Here is a 22,561-nt window from a genome sequence, read left to right as displayed (position 1 = left end):
GCCCACCTGGCTCTTCACTGAGAGCTCCATGGCCACAAAACAGGTCCTGGGGGAATGCTCCAAGCCTAGAGGCCAGGACTCCAGGAGACTCCTTCTGCTCCCATTAGCTCACTGGAACTCAGGGCACTATGTATCTTGACTTATGAAACACACATTGAAAAGATAAGATAGTAAACTATCTGTGGTGATCACCTATGTATTGGGAATCATTATCCTTTCTAGAATCTTCCAGGGATGACAATGAACTTCTGTTTGAAGTAAGACCAGAGTGGATCAGGCCTGTTAAGGCCTCTTCGATAATAAATGAATGGGAAGAAATGGTTGGGAATGGGTCATTTATAGATTATTGCATCTTGTTGACTTGAACGATGGCCATCGCTTCAGTGATAGTTTTAAATAAAAGTCAACACATCTGGACAGGAAAGTATTCAGTGCATTTTGTGGAAAATAGAAACAAGAAAATTATTCATCAAGATATGCAGTTTGGATGGTTGCCCTGTAATTCCAGTGATGGAAAGAGTTGCAGGATAGCCTGGCCTACAAGGAGAAAGAAAGTCTCAAAACAAAACATAGAAGCGAAAGAACAGGAGAGGATTCTGTTTTCTGTTGCAGATCTACTCTGCTCCCCAGGCCACTGGCTCTCACAGACCAGAGTGTCCACTTTCAGCTCATATTCCATCCTCTAACTAAATCTACTATGGCCCAAACAAAGCCACTTTATATTTCTAATGAAGATGTCTGTGCTGAAATTTGTGTGATGTAAAATAGCCCATGTTTGTATCTGTCTTAATATGTGCACATGCTGTGAGCATCCTTACATTGATATAGCACAGGGCCAATGGGATTCCCACTTTGGAAACTCAATTTGTGGACAAATGGGAAACTTGCCAACTCCTAGTCTATCCACATGAATTATTACTATTAAACCCACTTTGAAATTTCCATTGCTGCATATTTCTGATTGAATGCTATTTTTAAACCCTTCCAATTTCTTGCAGAAATTAGGAAGTATTAAAATTTGCAGGGTACAAATTTATCCCCTTCAATTTGAAAGCCAATTTGCTAGTTGCTTTATGTGAACAAACAGTGAAGTTTACATTTCACTGAACTTGGAAATCACTAGAAGGTGATGGTTGTAGTTTACTCAATGGCAGCTACAAATGTGTTGTCTGGATTAAAGTGAGCACCCGTTAAGTGTGGTGACCTGGACATATGTCATGGTTTATGCATTAAGGTCCAGGATTGGGTAGGTGAAAATTAAAGTAATGCCACGCCTGTTTTCGGGGATCTTACCTCCTACATGAAGTGACAGACACTGTGGATGGGAAATAAAGAATGAAAAACAAGAATAACACTGGTCTTTGTGTTTGTGGCAGGTATCTTAGGATTTAAAGTATTCTCAGTGCTTGGAGAGTAGCAAAGGACAGTGTATGGAGCTCCAAAGGGAGTGTATTCCATCTTAGGGCACATACTGATTTGCATAGTGGGTAAGCACCCTTCGTCCCAGTAGACAGAAAGCCAGCTTGTGGGATTTTCTTTTTGGATGACCGGATCACTGGAAGTCTAAGCTGGAGACTCTCTGGGCTCTAGCTCATAGTCAGGCCTCCAGGGGGGGAGGAGGACCAGACCAAGGAGGAAGAGCTTAGGAAGCATGAGAGAGCACGCTCCAGGGACCTTGGGGACAGCCCAGCAATGGCTGACCTACCAGGACAGGAGAGCTGACTCTGACAAAGAGATACAATGCAACGGCTGTGTTCTATAGGAGGCATTCTATGTCATGAAATTTATCTTTACTTCATGTTTGGGCCCACTAGGGCACTATGGAGCTTCAGCTTCTGCACAGGTGGCTGTTCATTCACGACTTAAGACGCAGTAGACAGAGGGCTGCCTGGCACACAGGAGTTACAGGTCTGGCTGTCAGCTGGCAGTCACACAGCAGCTCCTTGAAGAGTGAGATGTGGGTCTTGAGAACCCGTTAGTAGCTTCCTAACACTGGGTTATGTCAGCCACGCTTCAGCTGCTGCTGACACTCCTTAGTGACTGATGACCTCACTCCTCCAAGCTTGAGGCCGCACATCCTTGTGCGAGGTACAGCCATTCCCTTGTGTCTATTAGTTCTCAAAGGATAAAAGGAACAAGTGAATCATTACAGCATAGAAACAATAAATTCAAGTATTATTGGAAATCCTATATACTTATATATAGTTTAATTATGAAAAGCTCAAGCTATTTTCATGAATCCTTTCCTCCTTAAAAACCCTCTATATGCCAATCACATTGAAGTGCAAGATACAAGGCAGACCAGGTCCAGGGATCCCAGGGCTCAGGCCAGAGTACCGCCAGGCAGGGCTCAGTTGCCCAGCTCCTTTTTCTCCTCCATCCGACTTCTCTGTCTCCTAGGCCATCTCCTTAACGTGCTCTCAGCCTCTTCCTCCTGGTGGACTGCTGCCTTCTCCAATCCTTCTGCTCAGGGTCCTCAGACACACCCCACCGAAGAGTTTTGGTTTCTTTTAAGATGAGTATATAAGCTTTGCTAGTAGCTATTGTAGGAACTGCCCTCAGAGGCAGATGGGAGCAGGCGTGGGCCAGCTAAAGGGAGGACACTTGGCATGGGGCATGCTGGTTACAATGCTTACTCCAACATCGAACAGGTTGTGAGATGATACGAGACTCAGAGTTATGACTGACAACCAATGAGGCCCTCAGCGTGATGGTAAAAAAAAAAAAAAACCCACATGATTCTGCCTATATAAGTGAGGAGAGGTGCAGTCCAACCTCCCAAAGCATGGCAGGATGTACTTCCCAAGCACCAAGGCCTCTGGGAGCTCCATAGAATGGGGCCTGCTGGCAGGTGACTTCTCCAGGGTTAGTTAGTTAGCACAGGGAGACAAATGGCCTTGTGCCTCCCCTGCCCTGGCTTCCTACCCCTCCTGTTTCCCAGTATTTAGGTTAGAATCCCTGTGTGGATATGAAGTCCCTTTCCTTAGGAATCCCCCAGCTTGACACTGCCCCATGGAATCCGAAAGTCACTTGGCTTTGAGCATTTAACTTGAATGTCAGAGTCCTAGCATTCTGCCTGGGAGTCCTGTGTCCTCAGCTTTGTGTCAGATTATGTTACAGGTAACAGCCTTCTGCCTCGCATGGCACAGAGCATGTGTGCTGTCACTGCCAGGCAAGTCCATGTCAAGTGAGGGCCACATACTGGAATCATGGTCCTAAATAAGCTTTCAGGGTCAGGTCCTGCCAACTCCTCAGGCTCCTAAGCCAACAGCGTGTGAAAAGAATATATTAACCAGAGCCTACAGAAAGTATTTTTCAAGGCTCAAATTTGGATGTTATCATGAAAATTTAACAAATATGAATATATGCAGTGCTGAGGTTTAGACAATGGAAATTGAAGTTGATTGCTGAGAAACTATACTTCTAAGAGAAATATATATGCATATATATACATATGTGTGTGTATATATATATATATATATATATATATATATATATATATATATATTTGAATATTTCCCCGATTGTCTAGCCAACATTTGCATTTAAAAGATTTCATGATGAGGCTTTAAAAATAATTATGCAAAAAAATAATTATGCAATTTAATTTCACAAAACACTAAAGATTCTTAGAACTGTTGAAAATGTCTGTTGGCAATTTAAAACGGTGAAGGCACATTATAAGGCCTAGCTGCTTCATCTGGCATCGGGGTTGTGTTGACAGGACTGTCCTTGTTGCTTCCTTTCTCTGCAGGTTGGCTTTATCTGTGCTGACAGTCCCAGGTTTTAAACTCTGTGTTCAATCCAGCTTTATTGTCTGTCACACTTTGTAAAATGAATATTTAGTAGAGAATTACATGAAGCTATTTTCATACTTTAAATTCTTGCTCATATTTGTCCAGGAAGAATCTGTAGCTACACAGATTTTCATGCCAGCCAATCAGAGCAGGCGTGGACCTGCTAAAGGGATGCTTAACCAGTTGCTTAAAATAGTCTAGGGATCTTAATAAATTGTGGAATTTCAGAGTGTGAAACAAAACTGCTACTTTGAGTTGTGTATTCCGTAGACATATTATTTTTAGGATAAACACATTTGAGAAAAGAAAAGAAAAACAAATTCGTGAGGATGGAGGTGACATTTTCAGTGATCACCTGTGTGTAAACCACTGGTTTGTCCTGTGTTATGTCCTTGAGTCTAGGCTTCTGCTATGAAATATGGAACGTTGGCAGCCGCGGCCACAGCTGTACTACCCTGGTGCATCCCTGTGTATAACTGTTTGCATGGTTATTTGTTCCTGTGTGCACTTGTGGAACTAAAGCAAGAGCCGCTCAGTCTCACCCACGTGGCTCCTCGTCAGCAGCTCGTGCCTGGGGAAGCACGGGTGGCTCATTTAAAAGCAGCCATACACTCTGAGAGTGGCTGCCTATACATGGGCCACCTTGTGCTCCCTCTCCTCTTGTCACCGACCCTGAAGGAAGGAGCCGTGCAGCTCGGCATGTGACCTCTTTTGCTGGTGGCCACCCACCCACACAAGGATGTCCTCTGCCCTCCTTAGGCACTCGCGGACGGATCTGTGGCAGCTCTTCTTGGGCTGAGCCCTGGAAGTTGAGTCTGGGCCTGTGCAATGAAATACGGCGTATCCAGTGAAAGTACTGTGTGTTTAGCATGTGTTGAGCGAGCAAATGGCGCCCTGCTAACATACAACATGTTACCTGTTACATGTCGGTTTTCCGCCAGTGCCAACCACAAGCTCTTATTGAACAAGGACTTTTAAAAATCTCTTCAGCATTCAATGTTGTTCTTCAGCATAAAATGTCAGGAGCAGAGGGTGTGCTTTATGCATGTCTGAAGCTGCATGGTCTCAGTAAGCAATGAGTACAACAAAGATAATATGTTTTAGACATGTGTCTTCGGCTGGAAAATGAGAACAACCATGTCTGCTTTCTCTCTGTGTCTACACCAATTGCTCTCCATCTCTTTAGTTTTTAGCAGCTGTTAATGTATTCTATCTAGAAAATAATACAATAAGAAATTATGTTGGCTTAGGGCGCTAGCACCATCGGTAAGTTGCTTTCGATGTAAACATGAGGCCCCGAGTTCTGTCAAGCGTGGCAATCTGTGCCTGGAAATTGATAGGCGGTTTGGGGCAGTGGAGAATATGTCTCAAAAATAGAAGGTTGAGAGGTGATTGAGGAAGATCGTCTAACACCCATGTCTGGCTTCTACATGCACATGAGTGTACACATATGTGAGCACATGTACAAAAAGAGACACACATGAGAAGTGATTACACTTAGAAATATATTTCATCCATAAAAAGAAAATGTGAGTTTGCAGACTAAGCTACTCTATGGGGTTAGTGCCAATAGTTTAATAGTTTCATCATCAGTCAGGATTAAATCTTAATTAAAATTGATTTCAAAGAATAATATTGAAATTTCACTTTCACGTCAGAATATCAGTCTTTGCTTCAAGGTTTTAAATTAAAATTAAACATGTTAAAAGAAACTACCGTATATGAACGTAGTGAGCAGAAATGCCAGAAAACCATTAGTACCGGGCCACATGACCATCAGTGGCTTCCATGTGACAGGGCAAGGATCCTGGAGATGATAACATGGAAGCTAAGAATAGTCTGTGCCTCCTCTCACCACATGTTCCTCCCTTCAGTGTACAAAGATGGAAATGAACAGCTTGTGTGTATAATTGGGGAAAGACCAGGAGAGAGAACAGCAAAGGAAGTGCCAAAGCCCAAGTGAGCATGGCGTGCCCTGGCTGGGATGGCACATGTGTTGATGTGTTTCTAGACAGTTGTCACAGTGGACCCTTAGCTGTGGGCCTGATTTTCTCACTGGAATTAAAGAGGACCCAAGAAGTGTTACACTATGTGTGAGCAATCCTCGAAATGGATTTATTAAAATTAGCTCATAATTATTATCAGTGAAAAGGTCTTTGCTTCTGGACTCCTAGAGAAACTTTAGCGAGGGGTGGTGACCTCAAGTGAGTGGTGGGCTGAGTTTCCACCTAACACAGGCATCTGAGCCTTGACCGTTCTCACTACATGCAGACCCTCCCTCCCTTCTGAGCTCTGCTCTCTCCCCTCCACACTGACTATTAAACTCTTTTTAGCCGTTGTGATCTAAATCCTACTTCTGCTAGCTTTGCAGTCACTCTGTCTACCTATCTGTTCTCACTCCAGTCTGCTCCATGTTACCACCAATGAACTCTTTTTTGTTTGTTTGTTTTTTGTTTTGTTTTGTTTTTTGTTTTTTTTTGGTTTTTTGGTTTTTTGAGACAGGGTCTCTCTGTGTTAACCTTGCCTGTCCTAGACTTGCTTTGTAGACCAGGCTGGCCTCGAACTCACATCGATCCACTTGCCTCTGCCTCCTGAGTGCTGGGATTAAAGGCATGCGCCACACCAATGAACTCTTAAATACTTGGTCTGTGAAGTGTGTCATGCCCAGCATCACTGTGGGTCTGTGGTTGTGTGTATGTCACTCCCAGCATCTCTGTGGCACCCTGAACAGCTTTGGTGATATATTAGTGTCAGTTCAATGTGTTTTGTATTCCCCAACCTTTCTCCTCCTCAGGCCCACCCCTCTGACAGGGAGCTTCAGCAAATGGCAGAGGTCATGGGTGGGATGCACATCATTCATTCTTCTCTGGGTACCACATTCTTTCTCTGCCATGTCTGAGGAAAGAACTGTCTCTCAAGTGTTTTCAATCTAGTTTTGAGGACTTGGTAAGGTATCCATGTTTCCTTCTAGAACTGTCCAAATGGCTGTCTTCTTCATAGTGTGATCTATTACTGCCAGCCCCTAGACACCTCTCCATGCCTTATACTCCAGCATTTAGAAAAATGCTTTAGTGGTATTTTTTTCTTGGTTCCAGAGCAGAAGGTCGGACCTCTTTCCTCCACTCCCTGATCCCAACAGTACTTGTTGCTCAAAACTGTTGATGACAGTGTCTTAGAATCAAGGGCCTTGGCTAAAGTTTCAAGCTTAGTGCATAGATGAGGACAATGGCCACAGGTGGATCATTGCCTCACTTTCTTTCTCCGTCAAACTTACCCCTGCTCCATACAGCCTTGCCCCAAAATACAGAAAGTAGAAATGCTGAAAGAGAAATCAGAGGGTGAGGAACTTGACTTCCTCTACAAAGATACTTCAGAATGGATGCTGTCCCAATTCTTGACTCCTCTCATGAGGGCAGCGCCAACCAGCTATGAAGATTTGTCTTGAATACAGACCATAGGTTCAGAATGGTATATTTCAGGATCAACTTGAAAGGACATTACCTGTAGTAACCTTGCTTTATCCTTTCATTTAAAAAAAATTATTAGTGTATTTTCATTGTACAGTCATGCGATACTTGAAAAAAATATACTGGGTGGTTTTAGCAATATCAGGAGGCATTTTCTTTGTTCTTTTTTTAAAAGTCCTTTTTATTGATTCTTTTTGAATGTCACGTCATGCACCCCAATCCCACTTATCTCCCTTTACCCTCACACCCAACTTCCACCCTTGCAATCTCCCCACCAACAGAGAGAATAAAATTCACTGTGGAAGCTGTAGCTTGCCACAGAGTGTCCTACAGTATCCTCTCTTGTCTATACATCTTTGCTTGCAAATATTCCTTGCAGTGACTCATTGGTCTGATATGAGGCCTTGGGTTTCTACTACTTTGTCAATACTGGAACCTTCTGGATTTCTTCTGGATATTTTGTTGTTGCCCTGTGGCATGGAAAATCTATCATTTTGGATCTGTAGGACTGATCCTTGATTCACTCCAGCAGTTCAGTAATGGGATAGATGTTTGAGTAGGCCAACTCAAAGCCCTGGATCTGGGCCTGCAAGGTATCTGAGCTGGCTATTCAATCCGTTTTCCCACTCTCACAACCTTGGGCTGGCTCAGCAGCAACCTCCACAAACAGGGCTAGTTCTACTCTGCTGTTCAGGCGAGGTGCAGGGCCTCCTCTCTATGTTGTAGCCCGACATGGCCAGTTCTCCCACTGTCATGACCCCAGGGCCAGCTCTACAACCTGCATTGATGGTGAAGGATGAGGAAGTGGAGAAGAGTATTTCTCCCAGGTCAGTGCCACTTCCCAGTAGTCAAGAGGCAAGGCCAGCTCACCTGTGCGCCCCACCCCCAGGGTCAGCTCTACAGTGCTGTCCAGGCAAGGTGCAGAGCTCCTTTCCAGAGTGTTGTAGTTGGTGAGGGGCAGGGACAGCTCTCCTGCTCTTATAAATGCAGGGCCAGGTCTCCTGCCTGAATGTTGCAGATGTTGGCGGGGAAGGGGAAAGGAGGGTATCTCTTCCTTGATATACCACCACATGGGAAACATGTAGTAGGGCCACCTCTTCTACATAGGTATTCTCAGACAGCACAGGCTCACCCACAGCTCCCGCTCTATGGGGTACTACAGCTGGCTAGGGCCAGGGTCAGCTTTCCTGTTCTTATAGCCCCAGGGCCAGCTCTGCCAGGATGTGGAGAAGAGGGGTGGGGCTAGTTTTGTATAGCCCTCAGACATCAACATGTCCCTGGGTAGCAGCCCATACCAGAGATGTCATTGGTGGTAAGAGACCCCTGCTGCTGCAAGGCCACAGATTCAGAAGTGCTCCCCTTCCCCTGCCCTTGCAGCACAGGCCAGGACCTCACTATCATCTCAGGTGGTAACATCGGTCTATTCCTCACTACCCTCAAGCATCCAGTTCTGTCTCTAACACACCATTCTTTTTTATATCCCTGTTCTATTTCTTCACCACTTACTTGCTCCTCTTAGTGGTGTCTGGAGTCTCTGAGTGTCTGGGGACATCTCAGGAGTGGTCCCCAGAGGGCTATGCCCTGATCTTATATTATGGCACTGGGCAGGAGTCATCTCGGGCATGGTCTCCCCAACCCCAAGCTTGCACTGGTGCTGCATTGGTGGTCATCATAGGCCAGCTCTCTGGGCCCTATAGCACTGGTCTGGTGATTGTTTCAGATTCTCTTCTATGTGCCATCTACTGATGAACATATGACCCAGTAGCCATGCCTGCAGTGCCTCTAGGACAGAAGGAGGCGTTTTCATGGTCTGATTTCCAGTCTAGATTTTTTATTTTTTATTTTTATTTTTTTGTCTTTCCCTACAGTTCAGAAACTCACATTTTTATTTCAGTACCATCAACATCATGATCATAGCTGTGATTTTACTGAAAATGTATAATGTCCTAATTCATGGGTCTTATATCAAAAATAATAAAAAAGTGATGTTAAAAGTTAATATGTGGAAAAATTAATATATGGAGGAAATGAAATCAATCAATGAAAAAATACTTCACCTAATAAATCAATGGAAACCTCTAGTAGTCGTGAACAAGGAATGACATGGATTTATAACAACACTCTCAAATGAAACACACTTCTCTTGGAGAATTTTATTCTTGAGTATGATTTGTGTTTTAGAGCACTGGTCAATTAACCACTTCAAGAAGTTCAATATTAATTAACTCTCCTTTTCAAATAAATCACAAAAAAATAGTTTAAGGAATAACTCTGTACTGAATAGTACAAATATAATTAACAAAATGAATATTTGGCGGGGTTTATTTTTCAGTATACTTCCCCTATCTAAAGCAGCTGTGTGAAGTCATTGTACATAATTTTAGAGATGGGAAACTTTCATGGGTTACTAAGAAGATGATTATTTTGCCAAAGCAAGAACATTGTGCCCATTGAAATGCCTTGTGTAAAGCTATGAGGTAGTGGTTAGCCATAAGTGTCTGATGGTTTCAGCTGCTCACAGGGGAAGATACCAAGGATCCCTGGGTGTCAGGTGCCTTCACTGACCTGATTCGATAGTTCACTTAGCAGAAAGATGCATTCTCCAGATCACACAGGCAGAGCTAAAAACCCTTGCTCCTGGCCTTACTGAAAAGAGGGGTGCAAGCAGAGGGAAGAGTTAACTTGAAAATTAGAGGATGAAAATGCAGTCCACTTCATTACTAAGTCCTCATTAGACTTGGGAGAGGTGTAAGAGAAAAGACATGTTTTAGAAAATATACGGTATAAAGAATATCAAAGTGGGTAATTGTGGAAAAAAGATATTAGGGAGTAATTTTAATCTACGTGATGTGTGGGTCTTGTTTTGACTAGAACTTCTTGTTCCTAGCATCTTGGCTGCATTGATGACTTATGAGGAAATCTCTAGAAGACAGACAGAAACAAAATGACTAAATATTCAGGCTTAGACTACAGCTCTTCATAATGTTTTGACACACATAACTTGATTTATTTTTCAAAGTTTCTGTGGCATAATGAAAACACACAGGCAGTATTCACCTTGATTCCTGGCAGCCCTGTAGCTTTACCATAGAGAGGTTACTTTCCTGCATTTTTAACCCATTACTGCTTAGTGGACTTCAGATAAACTTCTTTAGAGGTCTTTTCGAGTTCACATAATATTGGATATGTCTCTTTTTCAGAGAAAAATTTTTTTTGCAGATTCAAGCAAAGGGTCTTCTAATAACTTGGATTAAGAAAATAAGCTGTATGTAGTAAAAAAAAAATGTTTTTCTAAAACAGTGGAGACTTACCATCCTAGAATGATGTAGCATCACTTCAGACTTCTGCATTTAGACATCAACTCAAGGCCTTTATCAATATTTGATATTAGTGTTAGATTCCCCTAGCTACTGATGGTGTGGATTGCATTATTCATGGAGACCCAGAGAGTCTACAGGGCAACTAGAACACTGATAGCTCAAAGGCTGGAGACTAGACAGGCACTGATCAAAACTTGAATGCCCACACAGGTAGAACCTTGTTTCATGCTATGTGACTAAGGTCCTTCATGGTACAAGTGACATTCAGCATTAGCTCTGGAAGGCTACATACCTTCCTCTCTCCCTACTAAACTATAGCCCGAAGTCACCTTCTGTGTACCCCTTCGCCTCTGATTAACAAAGCCATTAGAAGTTTAGGAGAGCAAAGCTTTCTTTGATGGATTGGCTGATGGACAAATGAGTTCTGGAATGGCCAAATACTCTTCCACCTTCTAGGGAGGAAGGGTTTATTTCACAGAAGACCCTTGGTAGGCCTGCGGGTGTGAGAAACTGAGCACAGGACTTTTACAAGGCAATGGACTATATGTGACCTTTTGAAGCAATAATAAAAGACGGGAAGAAATAATACATAGCTTAGAAAGACTGACTGGCCACCTCATCAATAACCAGCTTCCTTTCCTGCTTGGCCTGACATGTGGTACAAACAAATTCCTAGACTACGTGATGGAAAAAGCACTAAACCTTCTCCACATAAAATTCAGTTGACATTTTTACTGACATGTGTTATTATCTCTCACTTTTAAAAAAATTGTTTCTTCCTTGCTTCAAATAAAGGCTGTAAGCCTTTAGAAGAGAAGAAAATGTTCTAAGATAATTGTGAAATCACATACTTGTGGACCCGGGAGATTTGGACCCACAAAGAACACACTTGCTCAGAGTAAGGGACACATGTTCTGATTAATATAAGCCCTCACATCTGTGTCCATCTGAGCAGTGGTGGCCATGCTCTACTGAAACCACTGAACACCCAAGAATGAGGCTGCCCCCAGTTGGGTGACTATAGCAGGTTGTTGCCAACAGGAGGTGAGCTGCATGTTTGATCAAATTTTTATAAAGGCAAACACACATCCACAATAAGGAAAGTCTTCTAGGGAGGCACCCTTGTCCTTTCTATGTTGAAGACATGATCTACTGTGAAACTGAATGGCCACTGTGACCATATGTGTGTGCCTATTCTCATCTTCCCCCAAAGTGGATATGGATGTGTGCATGTTGTCTTATATCTCTGTGTGTAAATGCTTGTGATGTGTGTGTGTGATGTGTGTGTGTGTGTGTGTGTGTGTGTGAATGTATATACTTTTGAGTATATGTATGTATGTGTACATGACTACTTGATAAGCATTAGTGGAATGGAAAACTTACCCTACTCCAACTGTGACCAAGACTATCACATAAAAACAGGCACTTTTCACAGATGCCAAGCAGGTATAGTTTAAAGACCTGATCAAGGACGCACTCCATTCAATGCTGTTAACAGCATCTTATAGCAATCTATCTGAGGGTGTTTGACCTAGGTATATCCTGAACATGGATCCACCTGTGGCATTTTTATAAACTTACAACATCCAGATGCCAGCTGTCCTTTGCAGATGGACTTTTGGATGATGGTGGGATGAACTTCAGATACTCCTCAGAGCCTGGCTGCCTCATGGGTGCAATGTGTAGAGAGTCTCCTCTGTGTGGTCTGTAGTTGGGTCCCTCAATGACAGGACCTGGGTAACCTATTATGTGTGAAGTGTCACACTAACTGGATGCTTCTGTTGATGGTGAAGTGGGGGAAGGGCCCAGGAAGATGAGGGGAGGTAGGGGGTGGGAGCCTTGATACAGTAATACTGAGGATAAGGCTCAACACTGTTTTCATACTGTTGATAATTTTCTACCTCAACTTTGTCTGTTTAATGGAGTACCAAGTGTGTGTCCCCCTGTGATGATGCTCAGCACACTCACAGCTTAAGACCATGGAACATTTGGGCACAGCGTTTGCTATCACCAAAGGAACCTTCCTCCAGGTGGGAGGTTACTGCAGCCTAGCTTGTCATTCTGTCCTGTTGTCCCAAGACCTGGGTAGGATTGCATTCTGAAGCTCATTTCAAGTGACGCCTTCCTTCAAATTCCAAAGCCACATGAAACAGCATCAGAACAATCCAGCTTATATTACCACTCAGGTCTTAGGCAGCCCTGAGACCCTGGAGGACTTGCTCATACACTGCACAAGCCTCTAGTATTTTGCTGAGATGGGTAATTGTGCAACACCAAGGCTACATGCAACTGAGGCCCCTTCCAGACACCTACACTGAGCTGTGGCAATTCTGACTGTCTCCTTTTGCAGTAATATGGCGGTTGCTTCTACTCTTGCATTCCAGTTTCTTCCATGGTTAATATTTGAGAGTAGAGCAAAGTTACTGGGAAAATAACTCCTTTGTGGCCAGTGAAGTCTGATTCTGTAAAGCAGGGAACTTTGCAAAAGAAAAGCTGAGGTGCAGCTCAGGAAACAACCAACGGCCTACTCTTTCCTTTCCATCCTACAAATTAGCAAGACTCAGTCTTGCTTATTTAAAGCTTGCTGGAGTAAAGTCAGACTGCAAATGTGAAGAGCAGTTCTCCTCAGAAGCTTGCAAGCTTGACAGGCAAACAGTGTGGGAAGTCATATATCCGTTTTCAAATTTAATCTAATTTAGGAAAGCAATGTTGGGTAGGAATGGGAGCAAACAGACCTCATGGCTCCACAACTTTCTAGCTATGTTTTTTATAATCACTGAAATTTGCATCATGATCTACCATGAAATATGTTAGGGTGTGGCTGGCTCTACAGACAGCCCTAAAATATTATCTCCCATGAAAGCAGTGTACAGCTTTCAGAGCCATGGAAGATCCATCTTCATTTCTGTCCTCCACTCGTTTAAGGGCTCATGTGAAGATAGCTCCGTGAGTCCTTCTGGAGTCTGAAGTGCTGAGGTCCTCAGGTGGCTCAAGACTAGGCTACAGGATTATGGCTGGTGGGACCCTGTGTGGGTGGGCAGGAGTGACTTTGTCACTATGCATCCATCGTATGTGTACCTGAAGGCACTGGTTAAGCATGAGTGTCTTCCACAATTGCTCTTCATCTTATTTTTGTTGAGACAAGTGCTATCACTAAACCTGGAGCTCAGTGACTGGCTAGCAAGCTCCAGGGAACCTCCTGTTTCTGCCTCCCACCATAGCAGGCATTTTATGTAGCTCCTATGGATCCAGACTCCAGTCTTATGCTTCCATAGTAGGCACTTAACCAACAGACTGGGTTATTTCCAAAGCCCCAATGACAGCTTTTGAATTCCCCTGACGTTTGAGATCTTGGAGGTATGGAAGGTGTCAGGAGGTCGGCGAAGTAATTCAGCCTGCTATGAACTCTTGCTGTGAGCCACCTGCACAGTGCTCTCCAGTTTGACACCCTCCCTTGGGAAAGTCTGAGTTGAACAGGAGGGAGCTCCCTGTGGAGGTTGAAAGGAACTTTGAGCTGGTGAAGGCAGCATGCTGGCCAGAGATGAGGAGGGGATGGTGGAAACACAGAGCCCTGTGAGGCAGAAAATAGTCAGAGGGAGGAGCGACTGTGACAGCCATTTGCAGATAGTCCTTACCAAGACCCACGATTCCCTTTTCCTTTGAAAGCACACCTGTGTCTTTTTCGTCCCACACTTCAAGGTCTCCCATTGAGCGGCTGATGTGCGCTCTCTCTTGAGTTGACTCACCTGCCCCTCTCTCCCTCTAGGTTTTGACCTAGTGAAATGTGAGGACCCAGGCATCCCTAACTACGGCTACAGGATCCGAGACGACGGCCACTTCACAGACACTGTGGTTCTCTACAGCTGCAACCCAGGCTACGCAATGCATGGCAGCAGTACCCTGACCTGCTTGAGTGGGGACCGGAGGGTGTGGGACAAGCCTATGCCTTCCTGTGTGGGTGAGTCGGGAAAGCTGGGTCAGACTCCTTTCAAGGGCCAGGCTGAAGACTTCATGTTGCGTGTGACATGTTTTTGGGAAAAGGCAGGGATCTTACTGCTTAGTTACTGTGTTTGTATGTATGCTGGCTGCATCCCCAGAGTAGACATGGGAGGATCTATCCCTCTCCTAAGGTCCCAACATCAAACTGAGGTTCAGTTCCCGACACAGTTCACTCTTGGAACCAAGGAGTTTATGAGGCTTACTTACAAAACAGTGTATAGTTATCATCGGCAGTAGCATGGGTGGCCTTAAAGCAGCAGCCACCCTGGAAGCTGTCCACCCAGAATGTTTGGCAACTCCTCCATGGCCTGTAGGTGGGGCTCCCCATACCCAGGCGTTCCCTGAGGCATCCCCCCACTCTCAGGCCATGTGTAATTAGGAAAGAATAGTATACAACAGGTTGTGGTGAGGGGGAGGGTACTCAGGTGAGGATCATCTCCCTCCCGGCCCCGCCTTCTCTGAGGCAACAGTCAACAAGCCGAATCTTTTGTGAGTGGTTCTGGCCAAACTTTTGGAAGTGGCAGCATTGTGGCTGCAAGGATAGGCCTCTGCGCCAGCTCCCAAGATGTGTGTGTACATGTTTGCACATGCTAGGAATGAAGGATAGACAGCCTGCACTGTGCAGTGTTGACTGCATGCACGGCTGGCACTGGAGCTAGGGCAATAGGTAGGGTGCTGATGTTTGCATGCTGGGCCATGACAGCACTGGAGATTCAGACTACCCTTGCAAGCTTAGCTTGGAAAAAAGTAAAAGAGAAGCCTATGGATAAATATAGGGACGTGAGGGCTTGCTTTAAAAACTAACTATGAGCCCAGGCAGACACCCGAGTAAGACCTCTCCTCCTGTGTCTTTTGCAGCCGAATGTGGAGGCCTGATCCATGCAGCCACATCAGGGCGCATACTTTCTCCCGGCTACCCCGCCCCATATGACAACAACCTCCACTGCACCTGGACCATAGAGGCCGATCCTGGAAAGACCATCAGGTACTTTGCTGTATGGTGTCAATCATGTGACAGCGGGAGGTCTGTTCAATGTCTTTGCAAGAGAAGCAATAGGTCAAGGATTCTATGATCAATGTCTGTGAGCTTAAGAAGAAAACATTCAGCTGTGGCTAAACTGTTGCTCACATGTTCTGCTCTATCTTTTCAATTGTCTGCTCAGCTGGCTACAATAATTGGAAGAACCTATGTGTGGGAGTGAGCGTTGCTGTGTAACACTATACCGTCAACACTGAGGACTAATTCTATGGGCTGTCTGGCTGACTATAAAGTGTGTGTGAGCTTTGCTGAGCTTAGCTGCAATGACCATCCTCAGGAGTTCTGGTCTGAGAAGCCAGAGTCCCTCCCTGGGTTCTTTTCCTGCAGAATGAGTCATGGTTGGGAAGTCTTAGTTGTAAGAAAGGACAAATTCTGTTTTCTGCTTGCTTTACATTAGCTGGTAAGCCATGTGCCAAAGCAGGCCTCAGAGACCAGCCAGGGCTCCTGCTGTGACGAAATCAGTTCAATTTCTACCCCTGAGAGTAAAAGGGAAGCAACAGGAAAAAATGCAAAACAAAACAACAACAAAACAAGCAAACAACAAACAAACAAACACAACAGTATTTGGCCTGCTGTCTTGGGAGAAGGTAGAAAGAAATGTCAATTCAAAGTCAGAGAGATAAAATGAAATTGTGAAAAACTAAAGAAAACAGGGAAACATGTAAACCAAAGCCTTATTTTGCAATCAGGAGGTCACGGTGACTTTAGTAAGCCCACAAAGGGCAGTATTTTTAAAGTTCAAGTGGGTGGTCTGCCCAAGCTTGTCATATAGTGAAGCAGGCAACTGTGTTGTAGTTCGTGACCATAGCTTTGTGTAAGGATCTACTGACTGACCTCACACTAGATCCTCGTGATGGAAGAGGAGCAAGAAAGAGAACTTTAAACTGAGGCGGGAAGGAGGGAGACAGGGAGAGGGAGACGGGAGGGGGAGGGGGAGGGAGAAGGAGTAGGAGGGGGAGGGAGAGGGAGGGGGAGAGGGGAGGGGGAGAGGGTGAGGGAGAGGGAGGGGGAGGGAGGGGAGAGGGAGGGGGAGAGGGAGGGGGAGAAGGGGAGGGAGAGGAGGAGGGAGGGGGAGAGGAAGGGGGAGGAGAGGGGGAGGGAGGGGGAGAGGGAGGGGGAGAGGGGGAGGGAGAGGGAGAGGGAGAGAGAGAGAGAGAATGCGTGAGATGTGTAGACTTGTAGACAGGAAATGCATGGGAAAGGGAATAGCAGAATGAGGATCGAGTATACATGTGAGAGATGGGGAGCAAATGCGATCCAGATACTTTCTACACACGTAGGAAAATTTTCTCATGAAATCTATTGTTCTGCCTGCTTGCTGTTCACTAATGAGAGCATGTATAGCTACCTTATAGTTCATTTACATTTTAACATATGCTTAATCAAGATAAATGATGGCTGTGTCAGGAGAGTACCAAGAGGGGATTTGAGCAGTGGCGTCAATAAAGTCACTTGTCCCCTAAAGTGTCATGTAAGTAAATATGAATCACTTGTGTGGTGTACGCCTGGCTGCAGTGATGTAGACAGCACCCCACTGACTCTAAGGAGGAGAAAACCTCCACCATTGTGAATGACTCTGTGAAAACAGAATTTTCTGTCTCTCTGGAGGACTTCAATGTTTACTTTTCTCAGAATTCCCCTTGTGGTTTGTTTTCCTGAATGAAAAAAAGCAATGTCTCCACTGAATGAGAGTAGGTATTGGGTCAAACCTGCAGGTGAATGTAAGCCTCCTTTAAATATTAATAAGAAAAGAGGGAGGGAATCAACAGAGAATGAGGTTATGTAATATTAATAAATATATAGCTTTTATTTTATATTTTATGTGTGTGTGTGGTAGAAAGGGTACATGCATGCGTAGAGGCCAAACATCAACTTTGAGTGCTGTTCCCAGGGGCTATTCATCACCTCTCCTGTCTTCTTTTTGTTATTGTTGTTAATTGTTATTGTTATTGTTTGGTTTGGCTTTCTTAATCAGTGTCCCTCTCTGGTCAGCACTCACCAACTGAGCTAGGCTAGCTGGCTAGACAACCCTAGGAGACTGCTTGCCTCAGCCTCCCTAGTGCTGAGATGAGAAGGGTGTGCCACCCTCCTCAGCTTTCTTACGTGGGCTCTAAGGATCAAGCTCAGGTCCTCATGCTGGCATGGCAACACATCACTGACTGAGCGTCTTCCCAGTCTGCAAATGTACAGCGTTTTTAGTCATCAGTCTAGAGGCAGTCATATCCGCATCTGTACCACTCTAGAACATTCTCAGTCCACACCTCCCCTTGAAAGTAAGCATTCTCAAACGTATCAGTACATATTTTTAATTCAAAGAAATTAAACAATAAAGAAGCTAAGAAAGAGGCATAAGTATTTGTAAATAACTTACTCAATTGACACTCAACTCACTTCCCTGTAATTCTTATGAAGTGACTCATTTCAGAAAATAGGCTTGACTTTTGAAAATGGTGGCTTGGAAAATAACTAAAAGTACACATTGTACTGGCTTTTAAAAATTATTATTTCACTATACTCACAAAACAGAACCTGATCTTGGTTTTAATATTCGTTGGGAGTTTAACAACCCTTAATAATTTCACTGGGGACCTAGTCAATATAACCTACATTTTCTACCTGAAAATTACCAGTAAACACAAGTGCACAGTTTGTCCCATTATAGGTGAAAGCAAGCATGGCTGTGCATTCATGCTAGCACTTTAAATAGAGATGGTTTTCATGTTCTAAATATTAATGAGCAACTGCATATGGAAATGATAAGAGAGTGGTTCCATTCACTGGGATAGTTGTAACTGGGCCTCCTTTGAGCCCCAGGAAGCCCAGACAATTTTTGGATGTTTTTGTCAAGAATGGTGAGAGAAAACGTAAAGATAACTATCAGGGGATATTTGTTCTGGAAAAGATTATAAGTTTTGGCATTTTTTCATGCTGTATATCCCCTGTACATGGTCTGAGTACAGATTACATGTTGGCTGGCCCTCCATCCATGCTTTCCTGCCCCTGGTTCTTCTTCTTCATTCCACTGCAGAGTTTTGCAGATGCGTTCGTTTGTAACTTTAACATTATGCTATAGTTACCTGGTGTGAATTTAATTAAAAGTCTAATAATGAGACACTGTAGTGAATTGGTACTATTAAGAGATATGGGCTAATGTTTCTCTGGGATACTGCATGTACTTTAGTGCAGAGTATCACTGTGATTTGCACAATAAAGGTGTCCAGATGTGAATACCAGGAAAGAGCATCAGGCCTATGCTGTGCATCGGCACACGAGTACACTGTGCCTTAGACTTGACTGTCCCTCTGCAGCAATTCAAAGAGCTTTCTTTGATTGTTTCTCTGTTCCTGATTGTCCACGGGCAGTAGTTCTGCATGGTGCAGGTGAAGGGAATTCTCGACAAGCTTACAGAGTATTAACATTATAGACATATCAATTTCAACACTATGCACATCAAAACTGTGCCTAATGTAGACTTCCAAAGTGAAAAACAATGGGTGTATTAATGACTTTGGTCTCTCTTGGACTGCCGGGGTTGGAGTGTCTTATTGGCAGATAGCAGATTTGCACAGAATATTTCAATTTAGTTTTTCTTACAGAGTGAGTGAGGGGTGTTCGTCTTGAGAAGCTGTTGGGGGATGGTCTGATGTATTTTGATGCTAATTAATAAAAAGCTACTTCCCATCCATAATTCCAAATACTTGCTAATGTTCTTCATCTGGGCCAAATCTCCATCCACGCAAGCCACATGCTTTTCTTCCACCTAACCCATGACAACCTTCTCTCTTCTCTTCCTCAGGTCTTTTTTTTTTTTTTTTCTCCTTCCCAGGATTCCTCTCTCTTTCTAAACCCAGGGAACCTTAGCCATACCCATCTTGTCTGCCCTGGCCAGGTCGGAGGGATTTTTACTAATTAGCCACTCCGGCTACAACTCCTTGTTTGACCCTACAAACCTCTCTTTAACTGATCAGTCTTTAACTGATCTCCATCATTGTACAGCTGTCTGTCATCCTCTGAGCAGAGTATTAAATTTTATTTATTAAAATTTAATTTTATATGCCTATGAAACTAATGCACGCATATTTTTGGAAAGCTTTTTGAAAAGCATATATTATCACTTTATCAGATATCAACACTCTCCATTGACAAATCTCTCACATAAACCTATGTGTGCAGTTGGCCCTAGGCATCTGTGGGTGACTGGGCCCAAGGAGATGCACAGATATTTAAATCTACCATATAAGCACTGCTTACATGTAACCTTCTTGAATGTTCTCAGATGCTTCACTGCTCTCTAGAGTATCTACTATACCTATCGCAAAGTAGATGCAGGGTTAACAGCTGAAGGACACACAGCCAATGATGGCATGATGTACAAGTAGATCATGGAAGCAATTTCTAAAAAAAAAAAAAAAAAAAAAAATCTTCATTTTAATTCGATTAAAGTTGCGGGTTGGGAATGCAGAAGACACAGTAGAATTTATTGGGTAGTGTGTATTATGAACATACATAATTAAACATTGCATCTCTTATTAGCTGTTTGTATTGCTGGCTTTTGCTTTACCCACACAGATTTAGCAAACAGTCTTACAGGAAAATCTTTGTCCATGTTTATGATTAATTCCTTAGAACAAATCCCAGGAAATAGATTATGTAATTAAACTGTGTGAGCATTTCCAAATGCCTTAATAGAAATCCTTTTTGAGGTATTTTTCTGTTTGTCAAATGAGACATATGTTCTAATTTGACTTACTTTAATTTAAAATAATAAGATATTATTTAAAAGTTAAGACAATTTAAAAGACATTTTCTAAAAATCTTAGAAACTTAAGATTTAGCAACCACTTTGAAAATATTTTTTCTGTGAAAATGCAAATACTTAAGTTTTGATTTGCATAATTATCTGCTTATTTATGGAAATAGCACGATTTATACTATCCCGAAGGGCTTTTCAGTTAGTAATCCTGATCAGATTTCTATGTTCTTACTAGCATACCCTGTTCTCTGAAACTGTTGAAAACTATCTCATTGTCTGAATGTATTTGAATTTATTTAAAGAATATTTGTTGGGAATATTTAAGTTGTTCTTCATTTATTCTGTGTTGTAAGAAATACAGTATGATCAATGTCCTCTTAGTATGTCACCTGGAGTCCTTTCCATGACAAATACATAGCTGAGCTTGCTCTGTGTGTACGTTTAGATTTTCATAGCCATGACCAAATTGCTGTGCAGGAGTGTGTGTGGCCAGAAAGAAGCAGCATGTGATATTGTAGCCACCTTCCCCAGTCCAACAGCACCAGACTCCAGCGTCTTAGCCTTGGTCAGCCTCGTTATGAAGGACATTCTCTGAAAGCTGAACTCTTGCATTTGGACTTCAGGGGATTTAAACATGGATTTGCTTAGTGAGCTTCCCCCACTAAAGTTAACCCTACTAAAACTCCTGCCCTCTCCTGTATCTGGGTTTCTATTCTGAATCTGGGTGAGATTGCCTTGACAGAAGGATTACACAGTGGTTCAATTGGTGACTGGTGCGGTTTCCTCGTCTCTTGTTCCCATTGCTGTGGATTTGGTCCTGTTGCACAAACCCACCATAAATAAACCCTGTTTATCTTTGTGCTGAGTGTTGGTGGCTGTGTCCAGTATGGGGCTACCAGTCAATTTGACAGTGTAGATCCAGGTTTTGAGAGAGTCTGTGGAGCTGCTGGGACATAGTCACTAACCTCCTCAGCCATGAGAGGCGCTAGCCCTGCTGAAGCTATCGTTTAGTCTCTCCCGAGGGATCATGAAGGAAGATCAAGGCCCTTTTCTGTCATCCACCTGTCATGGAGCATCCCTCTGTTTGAGCCATGCCTCTGTATTTTTAGATTGCCTTGTAGTTCCCTAAAGACTAGTTATGGATTGTCGGTTGTCTTTCTAACACCTTGAGAATTGACCCATGACATCTTTGGTCCATACTTTCTTGTTCATTTCCATGTTCTGTTCTATACCACAAGTACAGCATTTGCCTGGTTTATCTAGTACATTGGTTTATTCATATATTCCTAGTTTTGTTATCCTGGGATGGTTTCACAGGCTAATCATTTCAATACATCATATTCACCATTACTCAGGTTTAATTATTATTAGAAATTTCAGATTCATATTTAAAGTATATTGTATCATGCATTTTCTTGGTTGGTTTTTGTTCAAATTGAGATGCTCTGAGTCCCCAGTGTTGCCTTAGGTTTGCTTCTAGCTCGCTTTAGCTTCCACAGATTTTCCTCACAAAGAATTTTAATTGCTTCATGATGCAGTGAATCCTTCTCTCACAAGTCTTCATGTGATATTTTGGTCATAACTTAGGTATATACATCTCAGTTAGTCTGTTTCTAGGTTTTATCTCCTTCCATTGAGATACATCCATTCTGTAAAATACTTTGCTATCATTTTGTTGTTGTTGTTTTAAGTCTTCATATCTGACACTGAGTTTGAGGACAGCCTGGGTTAAACGTTCCAAAAAGGGAAAAAAAAAAGTCATGAACATGTGTTTGACTTGTATTGGAGTCATGGAATAGCAACAGATGAATCTAGGGGAAGCCAACATCTTTTACAATATAACCCTTCTGACCATTGGCAGGGTCTGTTACTCGGTGTTTTTATTTGTGTAGCTCTCATATGATTTTATCAATAATACTTGTAGTTTTCTGTATAAAGATCTTGTATATTCTATTTGAACTGGTACTAGCCATAAAAATATTTGGGATAAAATATAAATAGCATATTTACTTATTTTCTACTTGTGGCTGTCATGAAGAAATGAATTGTATGTTTACCTTGTATGAATATGTACTCAGTTCTGAAAGTTTTCATCAGTATATATGACAGTGTTCTCTATGACATTGTTATCTATATGACAATCTATATGTTATCTATATGACAATTTTTTTCAAATTCTCTTTTTC

At 43.1% G+C, this 22,561-nt stretch overlaps 1 protein-coding gene across 2 annotated transcripts in view; it reads left to right on the top strand.

Annotated features, from left to right (window-relative positions):
- CSMD1 (CUB and Sushi multiple domains 1) overlaps positions 1-22,561 on the top strand; it is a 1,521,983-nt gene that overhangs the window by 1,288,002 nt on the left and 211,420 nt on the right. For both annotated transcript variants that reach the window (XM_084758080.1, XM_084758079.1), the window contains exons 24-25: positions 14,351-14,542; positions 15,442-15,568. In XM_084758080.1, coding sequence (XP_084614206.1) covers positions 14,351-14,542; positions 15,442-15,568 — 319 coding nt within the window. The remainder of the gene's footprint in view (positions 1-14,350; positions 14,543-15,441; positions 15,569-22,561) is intronic.

This window comes from Acomys minous (genome assembly GCF_964271855.1).
Source record: "Acomys minous genome assembly, chromosome: 15".
NCBI classification, from domain to species: domain Eukaryota; kingdom Metazoa; phylum Chordata; class Mammalia; order Rodentia; family Muridae; genus Acomys; species Acomys minous.
This window is presented reverse-complemented; position numbering and strand designations above follow the sequence as displayed.